This window comes from Antechinus flavipes, chromosome 2 (genome assembly GCF_016432865.1).
Source record: "Antechinus flavipes isolate AdamAnt ecotype Samford, QLD, Australia chromosome 2, AdamAnt_v2, whole genome shotgun sequence".
NCBI classification, from domain to species: domain Eukaryota; kingdom Metazoa; phylum Chordata; class Mammalia; order Dasyuromorphia; family Dasyuridae; genus Antechinus; species Antechinus flavipes.
Genome location: NC_067399.1, coordinates 147,632,946 through 147,654,613, shown reverse-complemented (window position 1 = coordinate 147,654,613; position 21,668 = coordinate 147,632,946). Strand labels below are relative to the sequence as shown.

Here is a 21,668-nt window from a genome sequence, read left to right as displayed (position 1 = left end):
TGCTGTCCTCAGTTTATGATAAAAGACAAACTCAGGAAGAGAAATGTGGGCTTATTATCTAAATCTGGGAATCATTACTAAATGGAGATGATAATAGAACCTATGGAAGTTGATGAGATAACAAAGTAAAAAAAGTATAGAAAGGAAAGAGAAGCAGACCCAAAATAGAGGTTGGTAGACACCTCAAGTTAGAGGGTATATCATGGATGAAGATTTAGCAACAGGACTAAGAATGATTAGTGACATAAGCAGGAGGACAAGAAGATATGGTCATAAAAAGTTGAAGAGAAGATTAAGGGAAAATGGTGTTCAATAATATCAAATGCTTCAAAGAGATTAAGAAGCATAGGGATTAAGAAAAGACCATTAGATTTGGCAATTAAGAGATAAATGCTAGCTTTGGAGAGAGCACTTTCAGTTGAATGATGAAGTCAGAACACAGATTGTGGAAGGTTTGGAAGAAAGTGAGAAAAGAGGAAATGAAGTATAGATATCTTTTTCTAGGACTTTCGTGACAGGGAAGAGAAATTTGGAACAATAGTTTGTGGAAATGATAGACTCAGATGAGGATTTTTAAGGATAAGGAAAACATGGGGAATGTTTTTAAGAAGTAGGGAAAACCAGTGGGTAGGGAGAGATTGAAGATTGGAGGCAGAGAAAGGATGATAGTGAGGGCAACCTGCCAAAGTGATGGGATTGAGGGTGTATATATAGCAGGGTTGGCCTTGGCAAGGCAAAGGGCTATCTCTATAATTAAAGATTGGTGTAAAATAGAGGAGAAAGTAATGGTATTATATAAGAAGGATGTGAAATGAGGAGGAGGAGGAGCAGGAGGAGGAAGAGAAAGAGAAAAGGAATTAGAAATGAATGACTTCAAAATTTTTTTTTGGTGAAGTATGAGATAAGGTCCTCAGTCCAGACAATGGGGGAAGGGGATGCTGTGGTATGCTTGAGGGAAAAAAAATAGATTTGTAATAGTTGCTGTGTTAAGTGGGATAGAAAATTAAGAAGTAACATAAGTTTCAGTGACATCCTAGGTGAAATTAGATAATCACAAATTTTTTGTGAATTCAGTAAGCATGGTTGCATAACTTTTTCCAGCCCCATTCAACAGTTTCTGAACAGGAGCAAAGAAGTGGTGCATGGTGGAACTAATCCAGGTATGGGATTGGCAAGATATGAATATTGATAAGACAATAGGACAAGAAAGAAAAGCATTTAAAAATAGTTAGCAGTGTAAAATTGGACTGCTTCATGAAAGAATCAAATTTGGAAGGAAGGACAATATCTCTACAGTAGAAGTGATTGTCTTGGAAAGTACCAAGGCATGAAAATTATTGGAAAAATAAAGAGTCAGGCTGGAAATAGTAAATCACATGGGGAGATGGAATGATAAAAGATAGACAGATAATAGAAATATGAAGTTCTTGAACATGGAAATGGAACACTGTTCTCTAATTGAATGATTAAAGGTCTCTTCTCTTACTTCAATCCAAGACCCTTGTTTCCCATGAATTACTTTGGAATGGGTGGGTGGGACTTTTATGTTCTTCCCTCTTTCTGTATTTTTACTTCCCTTTACTTCCCACCTTTCGTAGAATCACAAAGCTAGAATAACCTCAGAGATCTTCTACCCTAGGTAGCCTTAACCTTTTTTGTGTTGTGGACCCTCATGCAATCTGGTGAAAGCCTGTGGAACCCTGCTCAGAACAGTATTTTTTTTTTTTAACCACCATTTATAATAGAAGGAAATGCTAAATTTCAGTCAAAGGCTACTTTTCCCATCCAAGTTGATGGATTCCTGAAAATTTATCTATGTATGTGTGGACCCCAGATTAAGTGCTTTAACTCACTCATTTTATAAGAAAACAAAGGGTGACAGAAGTTGTGGCCCACTCAAGATCACACAGCTCAGAAGTGGGAAAGCAAAATTTGAACTCTCAAGTGCATTGCTCTTTTTCCCCACACTGCACCACCACTCACTGAGCTGTGTGCCTGTTTTTCTTCTTCCAGATAGTAGTGACAGTGAACTGGAGCTCTCTGCTGTTCGCCACCAGCCTGAGGGGTTAGACCAACTCCAGGCTCAGACCAAGTTTACCAAGAAGGAGCTACAGTCTTTGTATAGAGGATTCAAGAATGTGAGTATTTCCTGGGTTATACTGAGTATAAAGTAGCTCGTTATAATCTGTATCTCTAAATCTCCAGAGGTGAAATAAGGATCTGAGGAGGATTCTCTCTATGGTAATGTCTGAATTGGGACAAGAAAATGGGTTTGACTAATTCAGGATGCACGAAGTGAGAGTCTCAGCCCAGTGAGGGAACATCAGAACTGAATTCAGCATGTCCTGTAACTAGCCCTTGAGTTTCTGTTGCCATAAATTGCAACTCTATCACTTCTCCCTCACTTCTAACATTGTTGCATTGGAGTTTATGGTGTTTGGAAGGCCATTTCCCTGCCATAAGTTGCAAGTCTATCACTTCTCCCTCACTTCTAACATTGTTGCATTGGGGTTTATACTGTTTGGAGGGCCGTTTCCCTTTCTCATGACTCAAGTCTTTTGTTAGCTATAGAATTAGTGGTGACTGAGAGGACAGAATTATTTGGAAAGGAGAGAGCAACCACAGCACCATTATTTCACCTGCTATCCCACAGTTCTTTCCTTAGCGCTGGATGAAATGAATTTCATGGAGGACTAAGATGTTATTATAGAAGGAAAACAAGAAAGGGGAGAAAAGAAGGTGGTATATGATGAGATGCCCTATATAAGAGTGAGGTATGATAGAGTGGTCTGGGATAATGAAGGATGGAGAAGTGCCACTCACTTTCTTGGGGTTTGGGATGTGGGAGCTGTGGACCATGTCACTAAGAAGGATAACTCCATCCTGCAGGAATGTCCCACTGGCTTGGTAGATGAAGAGACCTTCAAACTCATCTACTCCCAGTTCTTCCCTCAGGGAGGTAAGTTTTCCACGTGTGAACCTTTCATTTCCCCAATCAAGAAAGAAGACTGGCATCATTAGCCCCTCTCCCTTTCCATTGCCCTAGATGTTAAAGAGCCATTCATCCTTCAGTTTAATATTGTCTCAAGGTTAGCAGCAAAGCAACTGGACAAATTCACCCCTCATCCTTTCCTTCCCTTGACATCTGCAGCAAGGGCTGACTGAAGATCCAGGGCACATTTGGGGGCCAGTGCTGACCCATTGGCACATTTGTCACTGGTGGCATTTAATAGCTCCCTTCTCCATGTGTAGCTCTCCCAATTTAGGCATCCATGGAGGTGAAAGAAATGTTGTAGCTGTCAGTTTTCAAGCACCCTGGTATCATACAAGACAGTGCCTGAAGCCAGAGTCTTGCTCTCTACTCTCTAGAGGGTTCCAAATTCTTTCTGCCATCAGGCATCGTGCTCCAGGTTGTGAAGTGTCCCTTCCCCTGGGCATGCCCTACACAATTTTTCCTGGTGGGAGTAAGGAATGGGGATGGGAAACATCTTGGCAGGTCCCTGGCACTCAACACCAGCCCTCTTCCTCTGTCTGTCCCTGCAGATGCTACCACATATGCACATTTCCTCTTCAATGCCTTTGATGCAGATGGGAATGGGGCCATTCACTTTGAGGTACGTCCCTTGTTCCTGCTTTCCTTAGTTTGTCCTGGCAGCAACTCTAGAGGAATTTCTGGTCCTGCTTCTTTCCCCTGGGCTTCCTTCGCTTCTCTTGCAAAAGAAGGCAACTAATTCTATGTTGCCTCTCCCCTCAAGAGATATTCTTTAAAGTCCCAGTGGCTAAGATAAAGTCCTCAAAAACAGTTGGTCACTTCCAGGTAGCAAGTTGGATAGTGTATACCTCAGTCTTAAAGTAAGGAATTTCATCTCAGGCACTATACTAAAGATTAGGGATATAAAGACAAAAGTAGTAAACATCCTCTTCCCTCAAGGAACTTACATTCTACTGGACCATGACCTTTAGCCCTCAAAGTCTCAGTTTCCTCATCTGTGAAATAGGTATAATAATAGCATTCATCACCCAGGGTGGTTGTGAGGATCAAATGAAATATCTTTAAAGTGCCTAGCACATAGTAGGTGCTTAATAAATGCTTGTTTCCTTCATACTCTCCCTCCTAATAACTACCTCACAAGGTTTTTGTGAAGAATGTATTTTGCAAGCCTGAAACATTACAGTTATCCCTTCCACATTGCAACTTTTCCCATCATGATTTTGATATAAGTTGGAATAAGAAATTAAATAGGAATTTGGGGGGAGTTTTGTGGAAGCCATAGATAACATGTGAAGGATAGCAGAAGACACAAAAAATATTTAAAAACATAGAAATATATATGGTATTATATAATATCAACATTTTGTTTTTTAATAGTACAATAATTCAGACTTTTTCTCTGGTATGAAGGGAGAACCAAAACATTTTACACAGATTTTCCAGATCACAGGGGCACCTAACACTAACAATGTGGAAGGGATAACTGTATATTAATGTATTATTGACTTCCATGGCCAATCCAATACAACTTGGATAAAGCTGGCCTCAGAGTCAGGTCCAAGTCTTTATCATATCTTTTTGCACTTCAAAAGGCACAAATTTTCTATCTGATTATATTAAAATTTTCATTTGAAGAATTTATTGTCCCTGGCTTGAATCATACTGCTTGACTGTAATTCTCTGAATCTCTGCCCATGTAACTCACTAAGATGACAAATTACAGAGAAAGTTCTGATTTTCCATAATGAAGGGAATTTCTCGCTCAGAGCTCCCTGCATCAAAGAAACCAAATGTTTGGTTAAAAAAATACTAATGTTTTTCTAGAAACTAGAAGCTCAAGAAGCTTGTAAGCCTTTGGTATACCAGACACTTAATTGGATCTTAGTGGAGAGAAGGGTAGCCCAGCCATAGTGATAACAATGGATATACTAAATCAGACCATTATAGGGCTGAGAAATACATAGAGGTCATGTCTCCCACCTATCAATGCCTACATCTATACTGATCTGAAGCAAATTCTTCTTCATCTACAAAAAGCTCAAACTGTGTTTTTATTGTTTAAAATAATAAACTTTTTTTAAAAGCCCTAAATTTTTTCCTTCCATTTCCTTGTTTCACCTTCCTTCCAAAACTTCCTCCTTTATCTTTGCTTCCTGAGCTGAGGCTGGGTAGGAAGAGCAGCTTAAGGCAGAGAATCTAAATATTTCACACAATATAGGTTGGTTGACAAACACTGATTTTATCCATCTGCTTGCCTCTGGGTAGTATCTGTCTAAGCCTTTTAAAAGTACACTGTTATCTTTCTATAGATAGCTACAGTCTATCTGTCTCTGACTCCATCTGTCTCTGCTTCTCTCTCTCTGTCTCTGTCTTAAATCTCTGTGATTTAATGCAGGGGGGTCAGCAAACTTTGAGTAGTGGAATCAGATCTTCATATCCCCTCCCGCTCTTGTTTCTGTATATCCCAAGTTAATAATGTTAATGTTACATATATATAGTTTTGTTTGTAAATGTAAAATAATGTAAAACCCATTCTTAGCTGGCAGAGCCCTATAAAAACAGACAGAATGTAGTGCATTTAGTCAAGCTGTAGTTTGCTGATCCTTGATTTATTGTATAGAGGGCTGGCCTCAGAGCCAAAAAATCTGGGTTCAAGTCCTGCCTCTGAGACATATTGATTTTGTGACTCCTGGGCAAATCATTTAATTTCATTGCCTGAGGAATATCTCAGAGACTTAATTTTCATAGATGGCAGTGACCTGCTTTGATGACCTTCTTCATTTTTCTAGTGGTTCAGTTGTTCCAATGGTGTCCCCGATTTGGGGTTCTCTTGGCAAAGATACTATAATAGTTTTCCATTTCCTTCTCCAGATCATTTTTACAGATGAGGAAAACTGAGGTAAATAGGATTAAGTGACTTGCCCAGGTTCACACTCTTCGAGGCACATTTGAACTCAGGTCTCTCTGACTCTAGGCCCAGTCCTCTATCCATTGTGACACCTAGCTTCCCTTCATTGGGAGTTTCCTATCCAGTGACATCATAGTCCCCATCCTGTCTATCTCCAAAGAGTATTAAATCTCATTCCAGTAACTAGCCACTAGGAAGATATGATCTTGCAGATTGTAGAGATGGGCTAAGAAAACCTTTTCATATAATAGCTTGAGAAACTGAGGCTCAAAGAAGTTGTTACTTGTCCCAAGTCACACAGTTATAAAAAGGAAGAATAGGTTTCTCATTGGGAAGAATTTTTTCCTTTCATCTATTTTAAATCCCTCCTACTACCCGCCAATCCTCTCTACTCCTCCATCTCCCTTCCTGTCATAGAGGATAGGAAGAATTTGGCTGGCTATTGTTATCCTGTTATCACTATGTTGTTTTGGTCTCTGCTAAGTAGTCATCTCACCTCCAAACCCACACAAACCCCAAGGCTTTGCAGTGGTCCCAGAGGCTTGGAGATGAACAGGAAGGTGTGTTCCTAGGGAAGGACTCACTCACATACTTTATGGGCTCACAAACCTTAAGGGTTCACTTCAATACTTTATGGACTCACTTACCTTATAGACTCACTCACTTACCTTATGGGCTCACTTACATATTTTATGGGCTGATTATACCTTGCGGGCTCACCTAGTAGATTCACTCATTTACCTTATGGGATTACTCACTTACATTGTGAGCTCATTCAAGTACCTTATGGGCTCATTCACTTACCTTTTGGGCTCACTCACTTACCTTTTAGACTCACTCATTTACCTTATGACCTAGAACCTTATGATAACAAATGGAAAGCAGTCACCAGCTCATTACAAATGCTGTCTTTTAAACCTTGTTGATAAATTTAAAAATTTTTTTATTTTCATTGGAATTCAGTCAAAGGAGGTATAGAGAATTAACACTATAGAAAGAATTCTCTCTTTTTTTAATTTTATGGATGCCTTTTGTTTTTATATCACCATCATTGCTAGATATTCCCTTTCCTACTGGCTCCTTATGAGAAGAAAAGAATTAAGTAAAAATGATGTCAGAGAGTTTTCAAAACTCTACATTCTTAGCCACTCATCTTTCAGGAATCAAAGGATCATATATTTAGAGTTGGAAGGAGTATCAAAGATTGTCTAGACCTAATCAGGGTTGTGCCAGAGCTGTCTGAAACCTGCTCACTGGATTATTAAATTTTCAGTATGAGCATTTACACCTTGAAATTTCACAAATACTACAAAACAGGGCTTAATTTATTGTTTTTATTGATTACATATACCTAAGAAAGTGATTGAGAAAATGCTAATAATGAACATAAAACTTTGTTTTTGTGTTTATGTTGTATGTACATTTTTTGGGGGGAGGAATCCAGTTGATAATATTTACTAGAATACCCTTGAATCTAAATCTCTCATTTTGATGAAACAGACCTGGACAGGTTAAGTATCTAGGCTAGGGTAATATTGTTAGAAAATAAATATTGACTCAGGTCCTCTGATTTCAAATCCTCTTTTTACTGGGCCAACATTGGTTATTTGGTTCTTCTAAATGTGCTTTTATTTTATATTACTATCATCCTTATACATATTTACCTGTTGCTATTTATTTATCAATTCATACAAGTCTTCCAGAGAGAACAAGGTGGTTCAGTGGATAGAATGAAGGGCCTTTAGTAAGAGAGACCTGAGTTCAAATCTGCCTCAGATATTTATTAGCTGTGTGACACAAGGCAAAGCATTTAATACTGCTTGTCTCAGTTCCACATCTGCAAATGAGTTGAAGAAGGAAATGCAAACTATTCCCAGTATTTTTGCCAAGAAAACCCCAAATAGGGTCACAAAGATTCAGACACAATTGAAAAACAATTAAACTGGATATGTCTTCCTAGGTTTCCCTGAATTTCCTCATATTTGTTATTTCTTATGGTACAATAACATTTGTTATAATCATATACCAGATTATTCAGTCATTCTCCAATTTATAGGTTTCTGTTTTGATACTTTTTCTTTGATATTGCGTAAAAGTTTTAGCATTTTTACAAAAAAGAAGAGTTTTGATGATGAAAGGAAACACGACTTTTTTTTTACACTAGTTATTACTTTTTTCCCCCTCAATAGAAATTTATTTTTCCAATACATGTAAAGTTAGTTTTCAACATTCATTTTTGAAAGACTTAGTGTTCCAAATTTTTCTCCCTCCCTTCCTTACCTCCCCTTCTCTAAAACAACAAGCAATCTGATATAGGTTAAATATGTTCAATCCTTTTAAACATATTTGTCAAGTTGTTAAGAAAAATTAGACCCAATGCCAGTCATTTCTTAAAAAGGGGCAATGTGGCATAATAGGGTCTATTTTGAGGGTCCCCCTCAACGTCAGAAAGACCCAGATTGAGTCTTGATCTCCAATACATACTGCTGAGTCTTGATCTCTGATATATACTGCTTAGCAGATCCTGGAAAAGTCTTTCACTTCGCCTGAGCAACCCCAAGGCTATAGGTGCAAAGAAGGTATCAAGTTGCATCTATAGAGTTTCTTGCAAGTAGAAGTGGGCTGGTGCTAAAAAGCCTACTATACTACTTTACTTCTAGCCCTGACTGTCTACTCCCACAGCAAATGTAGATAGCTTTTTTCTAGGATTGTGGCTAAGGGTGAAAGATGATATGTTGAGGAGATGACAAAGTCTTGTGAAGATTTTCAAGGATGTTGAGCATAATTGGAAGTTAGGATGGAATAGGGTAACAGGTAATGGTTCCTTGGACATAGGGGATCACTATGCTGAGGCTCCAGATTACTTTTTTTCATGATTTAAGGAAGAAAAGAAGGAAAAAAGCATTTGAAAAGCACTTACTAGGTGCCAGGCACTATGCTGAATGCTTTATAGGAATCTCATTTGAGACTCACAAAAACCCTGAGAGGTAGATATTATGGCCCCCATCTTATAACTCAGGAAACTTAAACAAATAGGTTAAATGACTTATTGTGGGTTCCACAGCTAGTAAGTATTTGAAGGGGATTTTGAACTTGGATCTATCTACACTGCTACTTAACTGCTCTTAATGTATTATTCTCCTTTCACCACCATATTTGCATTTTAAAGGAAATGTGGAGAGGACTAATTCAAACTAATAAAGGACTAATTCTTAAATGGAAGAAATGAATTGTTCATGGTGAAATTTTAGGTACCGGTTGATATTTGAGTGTATCTGAGTCCTTTAGATTACGTCACTGTCCAAGTAAGACTGTCCTAGATTCTGGATTATACACAAGCATTGTATTCAGAGGGTCATCTCACTTGGGGACCTGTGGCATGCAGCCCAGCTTCTGAGTCCTGCCAGGAAATAGAAGCCCATCCCTAGGAGGGAGCACGGAATTGCTCTGCTTGGGGCTCCCATCCCTGGCCAGTTATGGAGGTTTGTTTCAAATAGGCCCCTGGTTTGGTGGATTCCGGGTCTCTAAAAATAGCTATAGTTGAAAGCTCAGACATCACAGAGAAGAAAACCTCACTGAGAGTCTTGGATCGATACTGCCTCAGACTCAGCTTTCTGAGGTTCAAGGGCAGCTAACGGGAAGGAGGAAAAGCAAGCATGTTTGACTTGACAAACCTCTGGATTAGTGGCAGTGTTAATAATAGCAATATCGATAATGCTGTAAAAATATTTTTTTTAGCACTACCAGCCAGCTCCAGGCATTCTGGAGGTACTATCACATTTTCATCGAGTAACATTGATAAAGTAGAGGAATGAGCCCTGTATTATCCTGGGAATCAGGAGACCTAGCTCTTGTTTGGAGACTTTATAGTGGAATCATTTGCTCTCTCTGGAATTGTGAAATTTTACACATGCATACATATATGCATATATATGTATATACATAAGTGTGTGTATGTGTATGTACATATATAGGAAGTAGGAATAACACTGATTTAATTGGTATAGAGCACTCCCACACTAGGAAATTCCCCTTACCCATGTAGGACAACACATTCTCTGCAACTTGTAAGCTTATATAGATGCCTAGAATAGGTCAAAGGCAGCCAGGTGACACAGTGGATAGAGTTTTGGATTAGATTCAGAAAGAACTGAGTCAAATCCAGCTATGTGACCCTGGGCAAATCACTTTATCCTGTTTGCCTCAGTTTCCCTATCTGTAAAATGAGCTGGAGAAGGCAATGGAAAAGTACTTCAGTATCTTTGCCAAGAAAACCCCAGATTGAGTCATGAAGAATCAAATACAATTGGAAAAACTGAACAACAGAATATAACAAAGGCAGACATGTATTGAACAGCAAGTGATATATGGGAAGGATTTATTCAGACTTATACAGCCAGTATATCACAGATGAGGAATGCAAACCCAGGTCTTCTTGGCTCCCTAATCACTACATCAGCCTGTCTCTCAGAGGCAGTATGTATAATGGATAGATATAGTAGAGAAACACTATGGCAGAATAGACAGCTGACCTTAAAGGGTTTGGGTGTCCTATGTCTGACACATTACTTAATCTATTATTGCCTCAGACAATCTAAGACCATAAATAAATAAATTGCAGAGAAAGTAGTGACTTGCATTGGTCTGCATTTTCTGATTGGGATTTCTTCCTATTGTAATCACAGAACTCTGTCTGTCTCTGTCTCTCCTTTTTTTTTTCTCTCTCTCCCCTTCCCCCAACATACATACATTCTAACTTCCTGAAACAACCTATTTAATTCCATTTATTGTATTTAATCTATAATTTCTTTTGTATTGGGGTATGATACTTTTAAGAAACCAAGCTATAAGAATGATAGACTTTGCCATTGGGAAGGAGTTCTGAATAAATGAGTTAGAAATAGCTAGAGGCAGGTGTACTTATATTCCTTCAGTGCAGCAGGAGGATCCAGTTGAGATTGGATAAATTACATTTGTAGTAAACCCAATTGCCTAATTGCTTGATTCCTCTTCTTCTCTGCACCAAGTAGCAAATGAACAAATAGGAATGGAGAAGGCAGACAGTAAGGGTAACCCAGGATTGGCGTTTGGCCAGACAGGACTGACAATAGAACAAGGTGGCAAGGGATTCAAGGATAACCAATACTGAAGAGAGAGGAAGTAAGGCTAGGGAAAGGGTGATGGAATGGGAGAACAGAGATGAGTAAAAGGATTGGGAATAAGGATAGGCTTAAGGAATAGATTTAGGAGGGATGAAGCACAGAGAGAGAGAGAGAGAGAGAGATAGTAGGATAGGATATTGTAGGTGGATAGAGCATTTTCAGAATTTTGGATCATGGAGCAATGGAAAGATTCTTGTGTAACTAAGATGAAGTGAAGATGATGGTAATGGCAGTCAAAGTTGATGAACTTAGAGACCAGCATATCAAGGGGGCATTAATATATATGTTGTAGTTGCCAATATGAGGATAGCGGGAGTAGAATGAAAAAAAGAACTAGGTTCTGAACTCCTAGAAAAAAGTAATGTAAAAGTAAAAGTAAATGACTAAACTGAACTAGGTAATAAAGCTGAATGGAGTAAAGCTAAAAGAAGAGAAGTTGGTGAATAATAAGGACAATTCAGAAAATGAGGGTGTGGTATATATGTATTCCTTCTGTCACATTGCTTCTAAAGAAGGCACTGTAGTGCTCTTAAAGATTGATCAGACATTGAAAATATCAGTCTTCCACTTCATCATCAGTAATCTTGATTTTTGTCTTGCCATTGGACTTGTATGATTCTGGAAGAGAAAGAGAGGCTGATCGCTTTTTTGCAATTCTGTCTCATTTAAATCCAATTTACATTCAAGTCATCACTCACAATGTCACTGGTCCACTTCAAAAATGAAGGGTGGACAACAACAATAGCATATTGCTTCTAGGAAACAGAAGAAAAAAAAAATCATCCTTTCTAAAGGAGAAATCCAGAGCTGTAGTGTCTCCTAGGGAGAGCCAGGTTTCTGTTTGTACATGATGTAAGAATGTGCATATATTTTTACCATGTTTCACATATATTGGATTACTTGCCATCAAGGGGAAGGGATGGAAATTGGAAGACAAGGTTTTGCAAAAGTTAATGTTGAAAAATTATACATACATGTGTTTTGAAAATAAAACGCTTTAATAAAGAAAAGGAATGCTTAGTGAACATCTTGAAAAGGGAGGAAAAGAATGTGTTGTGAAGATTACAGGGAAGCTTGTTTAATAGTATCATGAACTTTCTAGGGAGTGCAATAGAATGGGTGGATAGTAAATTATATGGAGACAAGTCTAAGGTAGATAGGAATGGAAGTATGGGAAGAGGTGTTTTAACTCAGAAGACATTGATTCTGAAGTATAGTGATAAAGGAAATGGGAGTTAGTAATTTGCCTATCTTAGAATGGAGAGTAATTAGTTGATAGGAGCCATAGGATATGCTAGTGACTGAAAAGTAGGTAATTGGGTCCCCAAATGACAGAAATGTACTCATACTCTGCATCCATCCCAGAGCCTCATTTCAAGAAAGCACCACTTCAAGATGGTACCTCAAGCATGAGGTACACATAGGAGAAAACCCTGTGTATGACGTAAGTCCCCTATAAGTTCATGACCTACCAAATATCTTATTCCCTGAAATGAAAGTCTAGACTTTAGATATACTGAAGTCTGGATCTGAAATGGCTTAGAACAGACCAGCAGTTGCTCTGAATTCCCAAAGGCTTAAATTTTCCTAGAGTACTTTATGTGCATTTCTTTTTTTTTTTTATTCTTATCACACTGTCCCTTCCATTATGATTTTCTATATATGTGTTAAATAGCCTTTGTTTAGTGGTACCTGGTACACAGTGAATGCTTAGTAAATGTTGAATTTAATTCATATTGGGAAGGCCTACTTTTCCAAGAAGCTTTATCTAGGGAGAAGAAATGGAAAGCAACTCAGCTATTATAATTCTGATAGGTGATGCTAGTCCAGACCTGACACTCTTATTGCCTGCTGCTCCCTGTGTAGGCACATCAGAGCAGTAGGAGTCAGTGTGGAATAGTGGTAGCCCTTTTGGATATGTTACTTATAAATGATTAATCAATAAGCATTTATTAAGTGGTTAATCATTGCAACATTTATAGTTAACATTTATATAGCACCTACTATGTGCTGTCTTCTGGTGTGTTTCTCTTTAATGTATTCCCTACCTACATGGACTAGGGGGTTTCAGAAGAAGCAAAATTGATATTAGGAGCTTCTATTATAAGTATAGTCCTTTTTTACTTGTGAAGGAATAAAAAAATTAAGAAACATTTTTCTTACTTCAGGAGGTTTAAAAGGTAGGTACATGTAGAATGTTCAGGGAAGATTGGTATCTCTGGTGTTACTGCTGGATCAGAGGATATGAACAGGTTTTTTTTACTCAATAGTATTTTATTTTTCCAAAAACTGACCAGTGGATTTATTAACTTTGCAAAAAAGCATCATGAGCCAGAAACTTAGGCCCTTTCTGGTCTTTGGGCTTTGAAATAGCTGTCGATTTCTTGGTAGCATACAGGAGCCCAGTGTCTCTTGCAATCAGAAAAGCTGAATTGACTAGAATAGAGAAGGAACAGCTACTGAGCCAAATGAAGCCTCAAAGAATCAGATGAATGGTGTTAACAAGAAGGCAGGAGAATGTTTCAAACACTGAAGAAAAAGGAAAAGACATACACTTGTTTTTTAGTCATCATCATGGAACATGGGGTGGATAATGGTATTATTAGAACTGTTATTTATAAATACTTTTTAAAAATTATTGATATCTTTTGGTTTAATTCTCCTAAATTTTCTATTGTATATTCTTTGCCTCATCTCCTCCCAGAAAGCCATTTTCTTTAACAAATGTTTTTTTAAAAGAAGAAACAAAATTAGTTTAACAAAACTGATCAACATATTGAAAAACTCTTGATTATATATCATGATTCACACACATAGTGCCTCAACTCTGCAAAGAAGCAAGGAGGAATGTTTTCTAACATCTCTTCTTTTGGGTCAAGTTAGATCATTATTAATGATTTCATGGCACCCTATTTCATTTGTTTTGGTGGTGATGGTGTTCTTTCTTTTTATATTGTTGTAGTTTTGTGTATATTGATTCCTTTACATCAGTTCATGTAAGTCCTTCCATGCTTTTCTGTATTCATCATAGTCATGATTTCCTAAAGTGAAGTAATGTTTTATTAACATTTATACATCACAATTTGTTTACCTGGTTTCCAAATTGATGGATGTTGACTTTGTTTCCAGTTCTTTACCACCACAAAAGAATATTGCTGCTACAAATATTTTGGTGATTAGGGGGTCTTTTTTGTCAGTGACTTCTTTAGGATATATACTTAACATTGTCTTCTCTGGATCAAAGGCTAGAGGTATGTTAGTCACTTCTTTGCATAATTCTAGGTTGATCTCCAGAGTGGCTGAGCTAATGTACAGCTTCATCAACAATGCATTAGTGTGCCTATCTTTCTATATGTTCTCTCTAAGATTTTCTTTTCTTTTTTTTTTTTTTGCCAGTTTGCTACACATGTAATGAAACCTTAAGGTTTTCCATTTTCTTTAGAGCATTCTTTTACATGCTGTTTTGTTTCCAACTCTTCTTTTGAGTATTTTTTCAGACACTGACTACTTACTTGTTCCTAAAAGATTTTTGGTCTCTTATGTAGTTAGTTGTCTTTATATCAGAGATATCAGATGCTTATTTAGAGATATTTATACAAAAGGTTTTTTCTCCCAGTTCACTACTTTTCTTCTTCTTATTCTGGTTGCATTGACTTTGTGCAGAAGCTTTTCATTTCACATAATCAAAATCATCTATTTTATTTTTTGCTCTATTCCTTTTTGATTTATAATGTCCTCTATCCCTCTTTGTCTTAGAATTCATCTCCTCTTCCCTTCAAAAAAAAAAAACTCTGAAAGATTTGATTTGTTTCTCTTCTAATTTTTTTTAATATTCAGAATTAGTATGCAGATCATAAAAATGCTTGCTCAATAAATTAGCTCTGTTCATTAAAGCAGGTCCTGTAAGACCTCTACTCATCAAGCCATTGTTAGCTTAGTGCTAGTTATTATTTAGACCCGAAAATAATAAAAATTGTATTTATCTTTTTACATCCAATTTAGTCTAAATTTCTGAGTTTTGATGATGATTTTGTTATTACCATAGATAGAATTGAAAATCTGGGTTCAAGTCTTATCTTGAACACATTCTGGCTGTGTGACCCTGAGAAAGTTACCTTAACTCTCAGGATTCTAGACAATTCTCTAAAATAAGCAGTTTCAGAAAAGGTGCTGACTTACCTTGGTAGAAAGAATTTGTTCATCTGAGAGTTCTCCATGTAATATCAGTGAAATCACAGAACCATTCTCTAGCCCCATATTATTGCCATCCCTTATTAACAAAATCCAACTGCCTTATCTCCATGTACTTTTTTTTTGGACAGGATTTCGTGGTGGGGCTTTCAATTTTGCTTAGAGGAACAGTCCACGAGAAGTTGAAATGGGCCTTTAATCTCTATGATATTAACAAGGATGGATACATCACAAAAGAGGTACCTGTTTACCAGGGATAAAGAATGGGAGGTGGGGAATAGAGGGATTAAAAACATTTACATTGGTCAATAGAATGAGGACAGGTATAAAAATTCTGGACTGTGATTGCCCCAAAGTCAAGGTGAGACAGGTGATTTCTTTTAAATGGGTAATTCTACTAAAGAAGGAGATTCTCTGCTTTAGAGTCTCAGTTTGATTGATTCTGAATCCCCGGCTTACTTTGGGTTCTTTTCTGGGGTAAGCCAGTAGGAGTTATGAATTATTTGGTTTTAGTTTTTAATTCCTTATTCAGTTTTAGTTGGATAAACTCCTACTCTGATGCCATATTATAAAGATGATTTGGTGTTCTTCAAGGTTATGCTAGAAGAGGAGAAGATCTGATGGATTTTCCCAAACTTAAAGGCTGTGATATTTGTCCTGTCAACCAAGGACCAGCCTACATCAAAATCCAAGTCAGCTCATGTTTAAATTGGCTGCAGGATGATGAATTTTTCAGCCCTAGCATCCCTTGGTGACAAACAGTATGGAAACAAAAAGTGCAGGATTTGGAATCAAAAACACCTGAGTTCAGATACTGCCTCTGACATTTAGTATTTCTGTGACTTAGGGCAAAGTCACTTAACCTCTCTCAACCTCAGTTTTCTTATCTGTTTAATGGAGAAAGGAGAGTATATTAAAGGGCTTTTAAGGTCCCTTCTATGATCTCTTAACCACCTAAGAAGCTATAGAAGACTCACAATCAATTTTGGTAGAGTGCCCACATCAGTCATAGATTCTTATATTATTGAAGTGGTGTTCTATTGAATACTATAGTGTAATGTGGTAGAAGAAGTCCTGAATTTTGAGCCTTGGCTCTGATATATTAGCTATATGACCTTGGGCTTAACTTCTGTAAGTCTCAGTTTCCTTGAATTCAAAATGGGGATAAAAATACTGGCACTACACATTTCACAGGGCAGTTGGGAGGCTCAAATTGTTGGGGTTCAAAGGAGACTCCAAAAGATTGGGATTCCAGACTGGTGTCTCAAAATATTTTGGAGGCTCTGACCCACTCTAAATCAAGGGGCAAAGTTTATTATAATTGTAATGTCTATTACAGTGGGTTAAGTTCAAAAAAGGAGTTAACAAAGAAGCAGGAAGATGAATTTATAGGAAAAAATTAGAGACCAGGTACTTCATGTCATTCATATGCTAATTTTATGGCTTATATAGATGGATTTGAGGAGTGGTCTGGTATCACTTCATTATTGTCTCAGAAACTTTTATCACTGACCAAAAAATTATTATCTGACAGCCAGCATTATTTGTGGAACTTCAGCACTCCCAAGGCCAAGGGACCTTAGGATTATCACTACATCTCCTGTAGAAGCTAGGGGAAGAAATATGTCATTTTAAATTTCATTACTCCCAAGACCAGGTGGCCTTAGGATTATTGCTCATCTCCCCTGGAAGCTACACCCTATCAAAATGAGTGGTCAAGCATCAAAAGCTTTATTATTATTATTACTTCTGTCAGGCATCTAACTTTGAGCATTTACTCATATATAAAGTAGATGGCATATGGTTCTTGATCTGAATTGAATTGAGCAGTCCCAAAGGTCACTAGTTTTAAGTCTCTTGATCTTAGAATCAGAAGGAATCTTATGGGTCATTCAGTTCAGCCCCTTCATTTTTCAGATGAATAAACTGAGATTCAGGGAGATTAAGTGATTTAAGATTATGCAAGTAGGTAATGGCAGAGTCAGTATTTGAAGTCAAGTCCTCTGACTTCAAATCCCTTTTTTCTTCTCTGTTTTCTTGCATTTCCATAAATGCAAAAGGCCCACCAAAATTGTGTCAACTCCATGATAATTGCTTAGCTCCTCAGTAGCACTTGGAACTCATTGCTGACTTCTAGCTTAGTGCTTGCAATTGTTTGAGGGTTTCATAAAGGACACTGCTCTGAAGGGCTAACTCACATGGAAGAGTTCTAGTATCAATGGATTATGAACTCAGAAAAAACATCGAAAACAGGACAAAGAAAAATAGGGCTCTCTTCTTTTGTTTACTCTTAGGGAGACAGGATAGCCAAGTGTACTCCTAGGTATAGGAGAACCCAATAGAAGAGCAAATAGCAGGACTGATGAAAGGCCATTAATGACTGCCCTGTTAGAGGGGTTGTAACTTTGCTTAAAGCCCACAGAACCCTTGCCATTGTCCCTTCTGTTGCAGAAAGTGTAGAATTCTGGCAATGTGAAATCCTACCAGAAGCACTGGAACAATCTCTAAATGAAGGTCCCTTCTTAGCTCTCCAGATTTCCTATTCCCTCCTCCCTGATATATGAGAATCCCCAGGATGCCCCAGACCTCACCACTACCCTGTTCCCCATCCTAGGAGATGCTGGCCATCATGAAATCCATTTATGACATGATGGGTCGTCACACTTACCCCATCCTGAGGGAAGAAGCCCCACTGGAGCACGTGGAAAGGTTCTTCCAGGTACGTCCCAGCTTCTGGGAAAGGTGATGGAGTCAGAAATCGGAAAACTTGGAGAGGAGTATGAGTCTCTCAGTGAAGGGGCCAAGTGTGTGATTTCTGTCTTGAAGGACAGGCATAATCCAAGTCTATCACACTTGTAATGTTGTAGAGAGCTGCTATCTGCTGACATGAAGACTTCCCTTCCATGTCTATCCCTTTGTCTTTCTTTGGTCCCCAGATTTTGGAAGTGATTTCATGAAAAGCAATGGGATGTTGAGGAAAAAACGCTAGCCTAGGAGTCATAAGCTCTAGGATTCAATCCTGGCTCTACCATTAAGTATCTGGGTGATCTTAAACAAGTCATTTTGATTGTCTTGGTCCTAATCAGTGAACTCTGAGTCTTGGATCAGATAATTCTATTTCAGCTCTAACAAATTTACAAAATTGTAAAAATAAGAAATATTTTGAAAACTAACTTTCACATAAGAGTAGGAAGGGTGGTGAAAAGTAAGTTGAACCTTCCAAGTTGGAGATGGAGTGAGTCATAACTTAAGGGAAACCTGGGAAACAGTTTCAGTGAAGCTGTTGGTTTGCTATAGAACCACAGGCTAGTTTGTTAACCTTTGTGGAGCTCAGATCTCTCAAATGGAAAATAGGGGTAATAAAACTTGCTTTGATTATTTCAGATCACGGCTCTGAAAGGTAAAGTTAAATAAGGAATATGAGAGCACTTTGTAGAATACAATATGTGAGTCATTATTCTTATTACCTAGAATTGGTCCTGAGAAAGAAAGGCTGAGGAGCAGGAAAAACTGATTTTGAGGGCAGGAAGTAGGTCAGAGAGAGACCAGAAGACAGAAAAGTGAAGAGAAGAGGCATTATTGAATACTTTATATTGGGATGGGAAGAAAGTGATGGGGAAAGTAGCCTAGGAAAGCCAGGGTCTCCAGAGTTTGCAACCTGAGAAAAGGATGGTATCTTTTAAAATTAGAAATATGGTATTTAGTACCTACTTGAAAAATGTGAAATCAATTACAATAGGAAGGATTTAGGCCTGAGGGTGTTCTTCAGATAGACTTAAATGAATACCTAATAGAATGCTATCATATTGTAGGCTCTTAATCATATTGGAAGGGAGAAGGGAGGGAGAGGGAAAGAGGTAGGGAGAGGGAGAGAGCGAAAGAGGGAGGAAGGGAAAGAGGGAGTGAGGGAGACACAGAGACAGATTCAGACAGAGGAAGATAGAGACAGAGAGAGACAGACAGACAGACAGAGGCAGACAGAGATGAAGACAAAAATGGGGAGAGAGAAGGAGGGAGGAGGGGAGGTAGGGAGGGAAGGAAAGTAAAAGGGGGGAGGGAGGAAGGGAAGGAAAACTGAGACAGACAGTGAAGGGAGAGGAAGGGAGGGAAAGGGAAGAGAGAAGGATGGAAGGAAATTAGGAAGGAAGGGAGGAAGCAAGGAAGCAAGGAAAGACTTGACTAAGTTTCCTTAGTTTAAGGAATGATTGGAAGATTACTCCTGGATTTGACTTATTTCTCAAGACAGATATGCATGTGTTTCAGAAAATGGACAGGAATCAAGATGGAGTGGTAACCATCGAAGAATTCTTAGAGACCTGTCAAAAGGTAAGCTTCCTTCCCCCTTTAGCCTAGACAGAAGCACAGCAAGAAGCTAGGTTCTACTTGCTTAGAAATTCCCCCTTTGGGGAATCCAGGGAAATAGGAGTAGTTTGGAGATTTCTCTTTTCTTCCCCACCCTTATATATCTATTGAAAAGGTTTCGGGGCACCTTTTTTAGTCCTCAGAAAGCCTCTATTCTGTCTCTTCTCCTTCTAAGATACATTAATAAGCAGTTTTTAGGCAAGGAAAAGACCTAGGAATGTTGTGATTCTCTTAGAACTTCAATAATTTAGGTATGGATCCATTCCTAGCCCTTCACCTAGCTCTAGTTCATCCCATTTGGAGTGATTTTCTGGGATTCTTTATAGAGTCTTGCAAATTTGACATTTCTTGCTGGCCCATTGCTATTTCCCCTGCCCCTGCCTCTGCACCAAAGAAAGTCTTGATATCATAGAATCTTCCAATTCCTCTATGCACACTCTCAGGCAAAGAAAAGATTCATATATAGGATTAGACACAGTTACTTTGAAAGTGGTTTATTCACGGTTTATTCATGACTGTGACCCTTGGGATATTGGACAGACCTTTGGAGAAAAGGTCACCAGATGTGTGACTGAGAAGGAATATTGTTGTTCTGTGGGAAAAGAAGAGCAAGATGCTCTCAGAAAAACCATGAACTCAAGGAAAGTGAAATGTTCTGTAGTACAAAGCAATAGCAATGTTGTGGAATGATCAGCTGTGAATGACTTTGCTATTCTCCACAATACAATGATCCAAGACTATTCTGAAGGACTTATGATGAAAAATACTATCCAAACCCAGAGAAAGAACTGATTGTATCTGAATACAGAATGAAGCATGCTTTTTTTTTTTCTTGAGGATTTGTTTTGAGAAGGAAAGAGTTGTTTTCTTTCACAACATGACTTAGAGAAATGTTTTATATAACTTCACATGTTCCTTCTTAATGGGGAAGGGAGAGGAAGAGAATCTAGGACTCAAAGTTTTAAAAACAAATATAAAAAATTATTTTACATGTAAGTGGGGGAAATAAAAATAAATCTTAAAAAGGTGGAGAGGGCACTGGAAATCTCTTTATATATCACTATCAACTGGCCTCAAAACCCCTTCTATGCAAGCAGCCCCTCCCCTCCTTACATGACCTAATAAACTCTAAACTCCATTTAATCTACATTTTTTATGATGAAATTGATTTATGTTGAATTACCTGTAACTATTCCTAAACTCTGTTTACAATGAATTCTACTATTATGTCAGATTTACTCCTAACTATGTCTCCTTTTCTCCATTTTTTTCTTATTCCAAATAGGATGAAAACATCATGAGTTCCATGCAGTTATTTGAGAATGTGATCTAGAAGGAAGAGGCATTCATTTGCCACTTTTCCCAGCCTCTGCCTCAGAAGGCTACCTTCACACCAACAGGCAGCACCATCACAAGAAGTTTTTTTAAAACTAATTTACAAAAAAAAAGAAGAAAAAAAAACAACAAAACTCTAAAAGTTTGCTACACACATATACAAGATTCCCCTAGGCTTGAAGAGGGAGAGAAAGAGGCAGAGACAGAAAAGGGAAGAGAGAGAGAGAGAGAGAGAAGAGAGAGAGAGAGAGAGAGAGAGAGAGAGAGAGAGAGAGAGAGAGACAGAGAGAGAGACAGAGAGAGAGACAGAGAGAGAGAGAGAGAGAGAGAGAGAGAGAGAGAAGAGAGAGAGAGAGAGAAACACAAAGAGAGAGAGAGAGAGAGAGAGAGAGGAAGGAAGGAAGGAAGGAAGGAAGGAAGGAAGGAAGGAAGGAAGGAAGGAAGGAAGGAAGGAAAAAGGGGGAAAGGAAGGGTGGGGGGAGGATCTGGGCTGAGTATCACATGTACCAATCTCTCCTACAAATAATACTAGGAGATATTATCTTATTGAGTAATGGAGTATCACCCATCCAGTACACTTTCCCAAGGGGAAATATGTCTGGGGGATTTGAAACCTTCACATTTCAAAAAAGAATCTGTAATCCTTTTTGCCAGTGTAGGGAAGTGTTCCCCAATTTTATCAGACAACTGGGTTTTACCAGGAAAAGGGCTTAAATTG

General features: G+C 38.2%; 1 protein-coding gene across 5 annotated transcripts in view; it reads left to right on the top strand.

Annotated features, from left to right (window-relative positions):
* Positions 1 to 21,190, top strand: part of KCNIP3 (potassium voltage-gated channel interacting protein 3) — a 156,566-nt gene extending 135,376 nt beyond the window's left edge. For 3 of the 5 annotated variants that reach the window (XM_051975769.1, XM_051975771.1, XM_051975772.1), the window contains 7 exons: positions 2,014 to 2,138; positions 2,890 to 2,959; positions 3,544 to 3,614; positions 15,385 to 15,492; positions 17,868 to 17,972; positions 19,517 to 19,579; positions 20,901 to 21,190. In XM_051975769.1, the coding sequence (XP_051831729.1) occupies positions 2,014 to 2,138; positions 2,890 to 2,959; positions 3,544 to 3,614; positions 15,385 to 15,492; positions 17,868 to 17,972; positions 19,517 to 19,579; positions 20,901 to 20,948 (590 nt within the window). In that variant the 3' untranslated portion in view covers positions 20,949 to 21,190. Of the gene's footprint in view, positions 1 to 2,013; positions 2,139 to 2,889; positions 2,960 to 3,543; positions 3,615 to 15,384; positions 15,493 to 17,867; positions 17,973 to 19,499; positions 19,580 to 20,900 lie in introns of all 5 variants that reach the window. The other 2 variants (XM_051975770.1, XM_051975773.1) reach the window with 2 other exon arrangements.
* Positions 21,191 to 21,668: the final 478 nt, after the last annotated feature.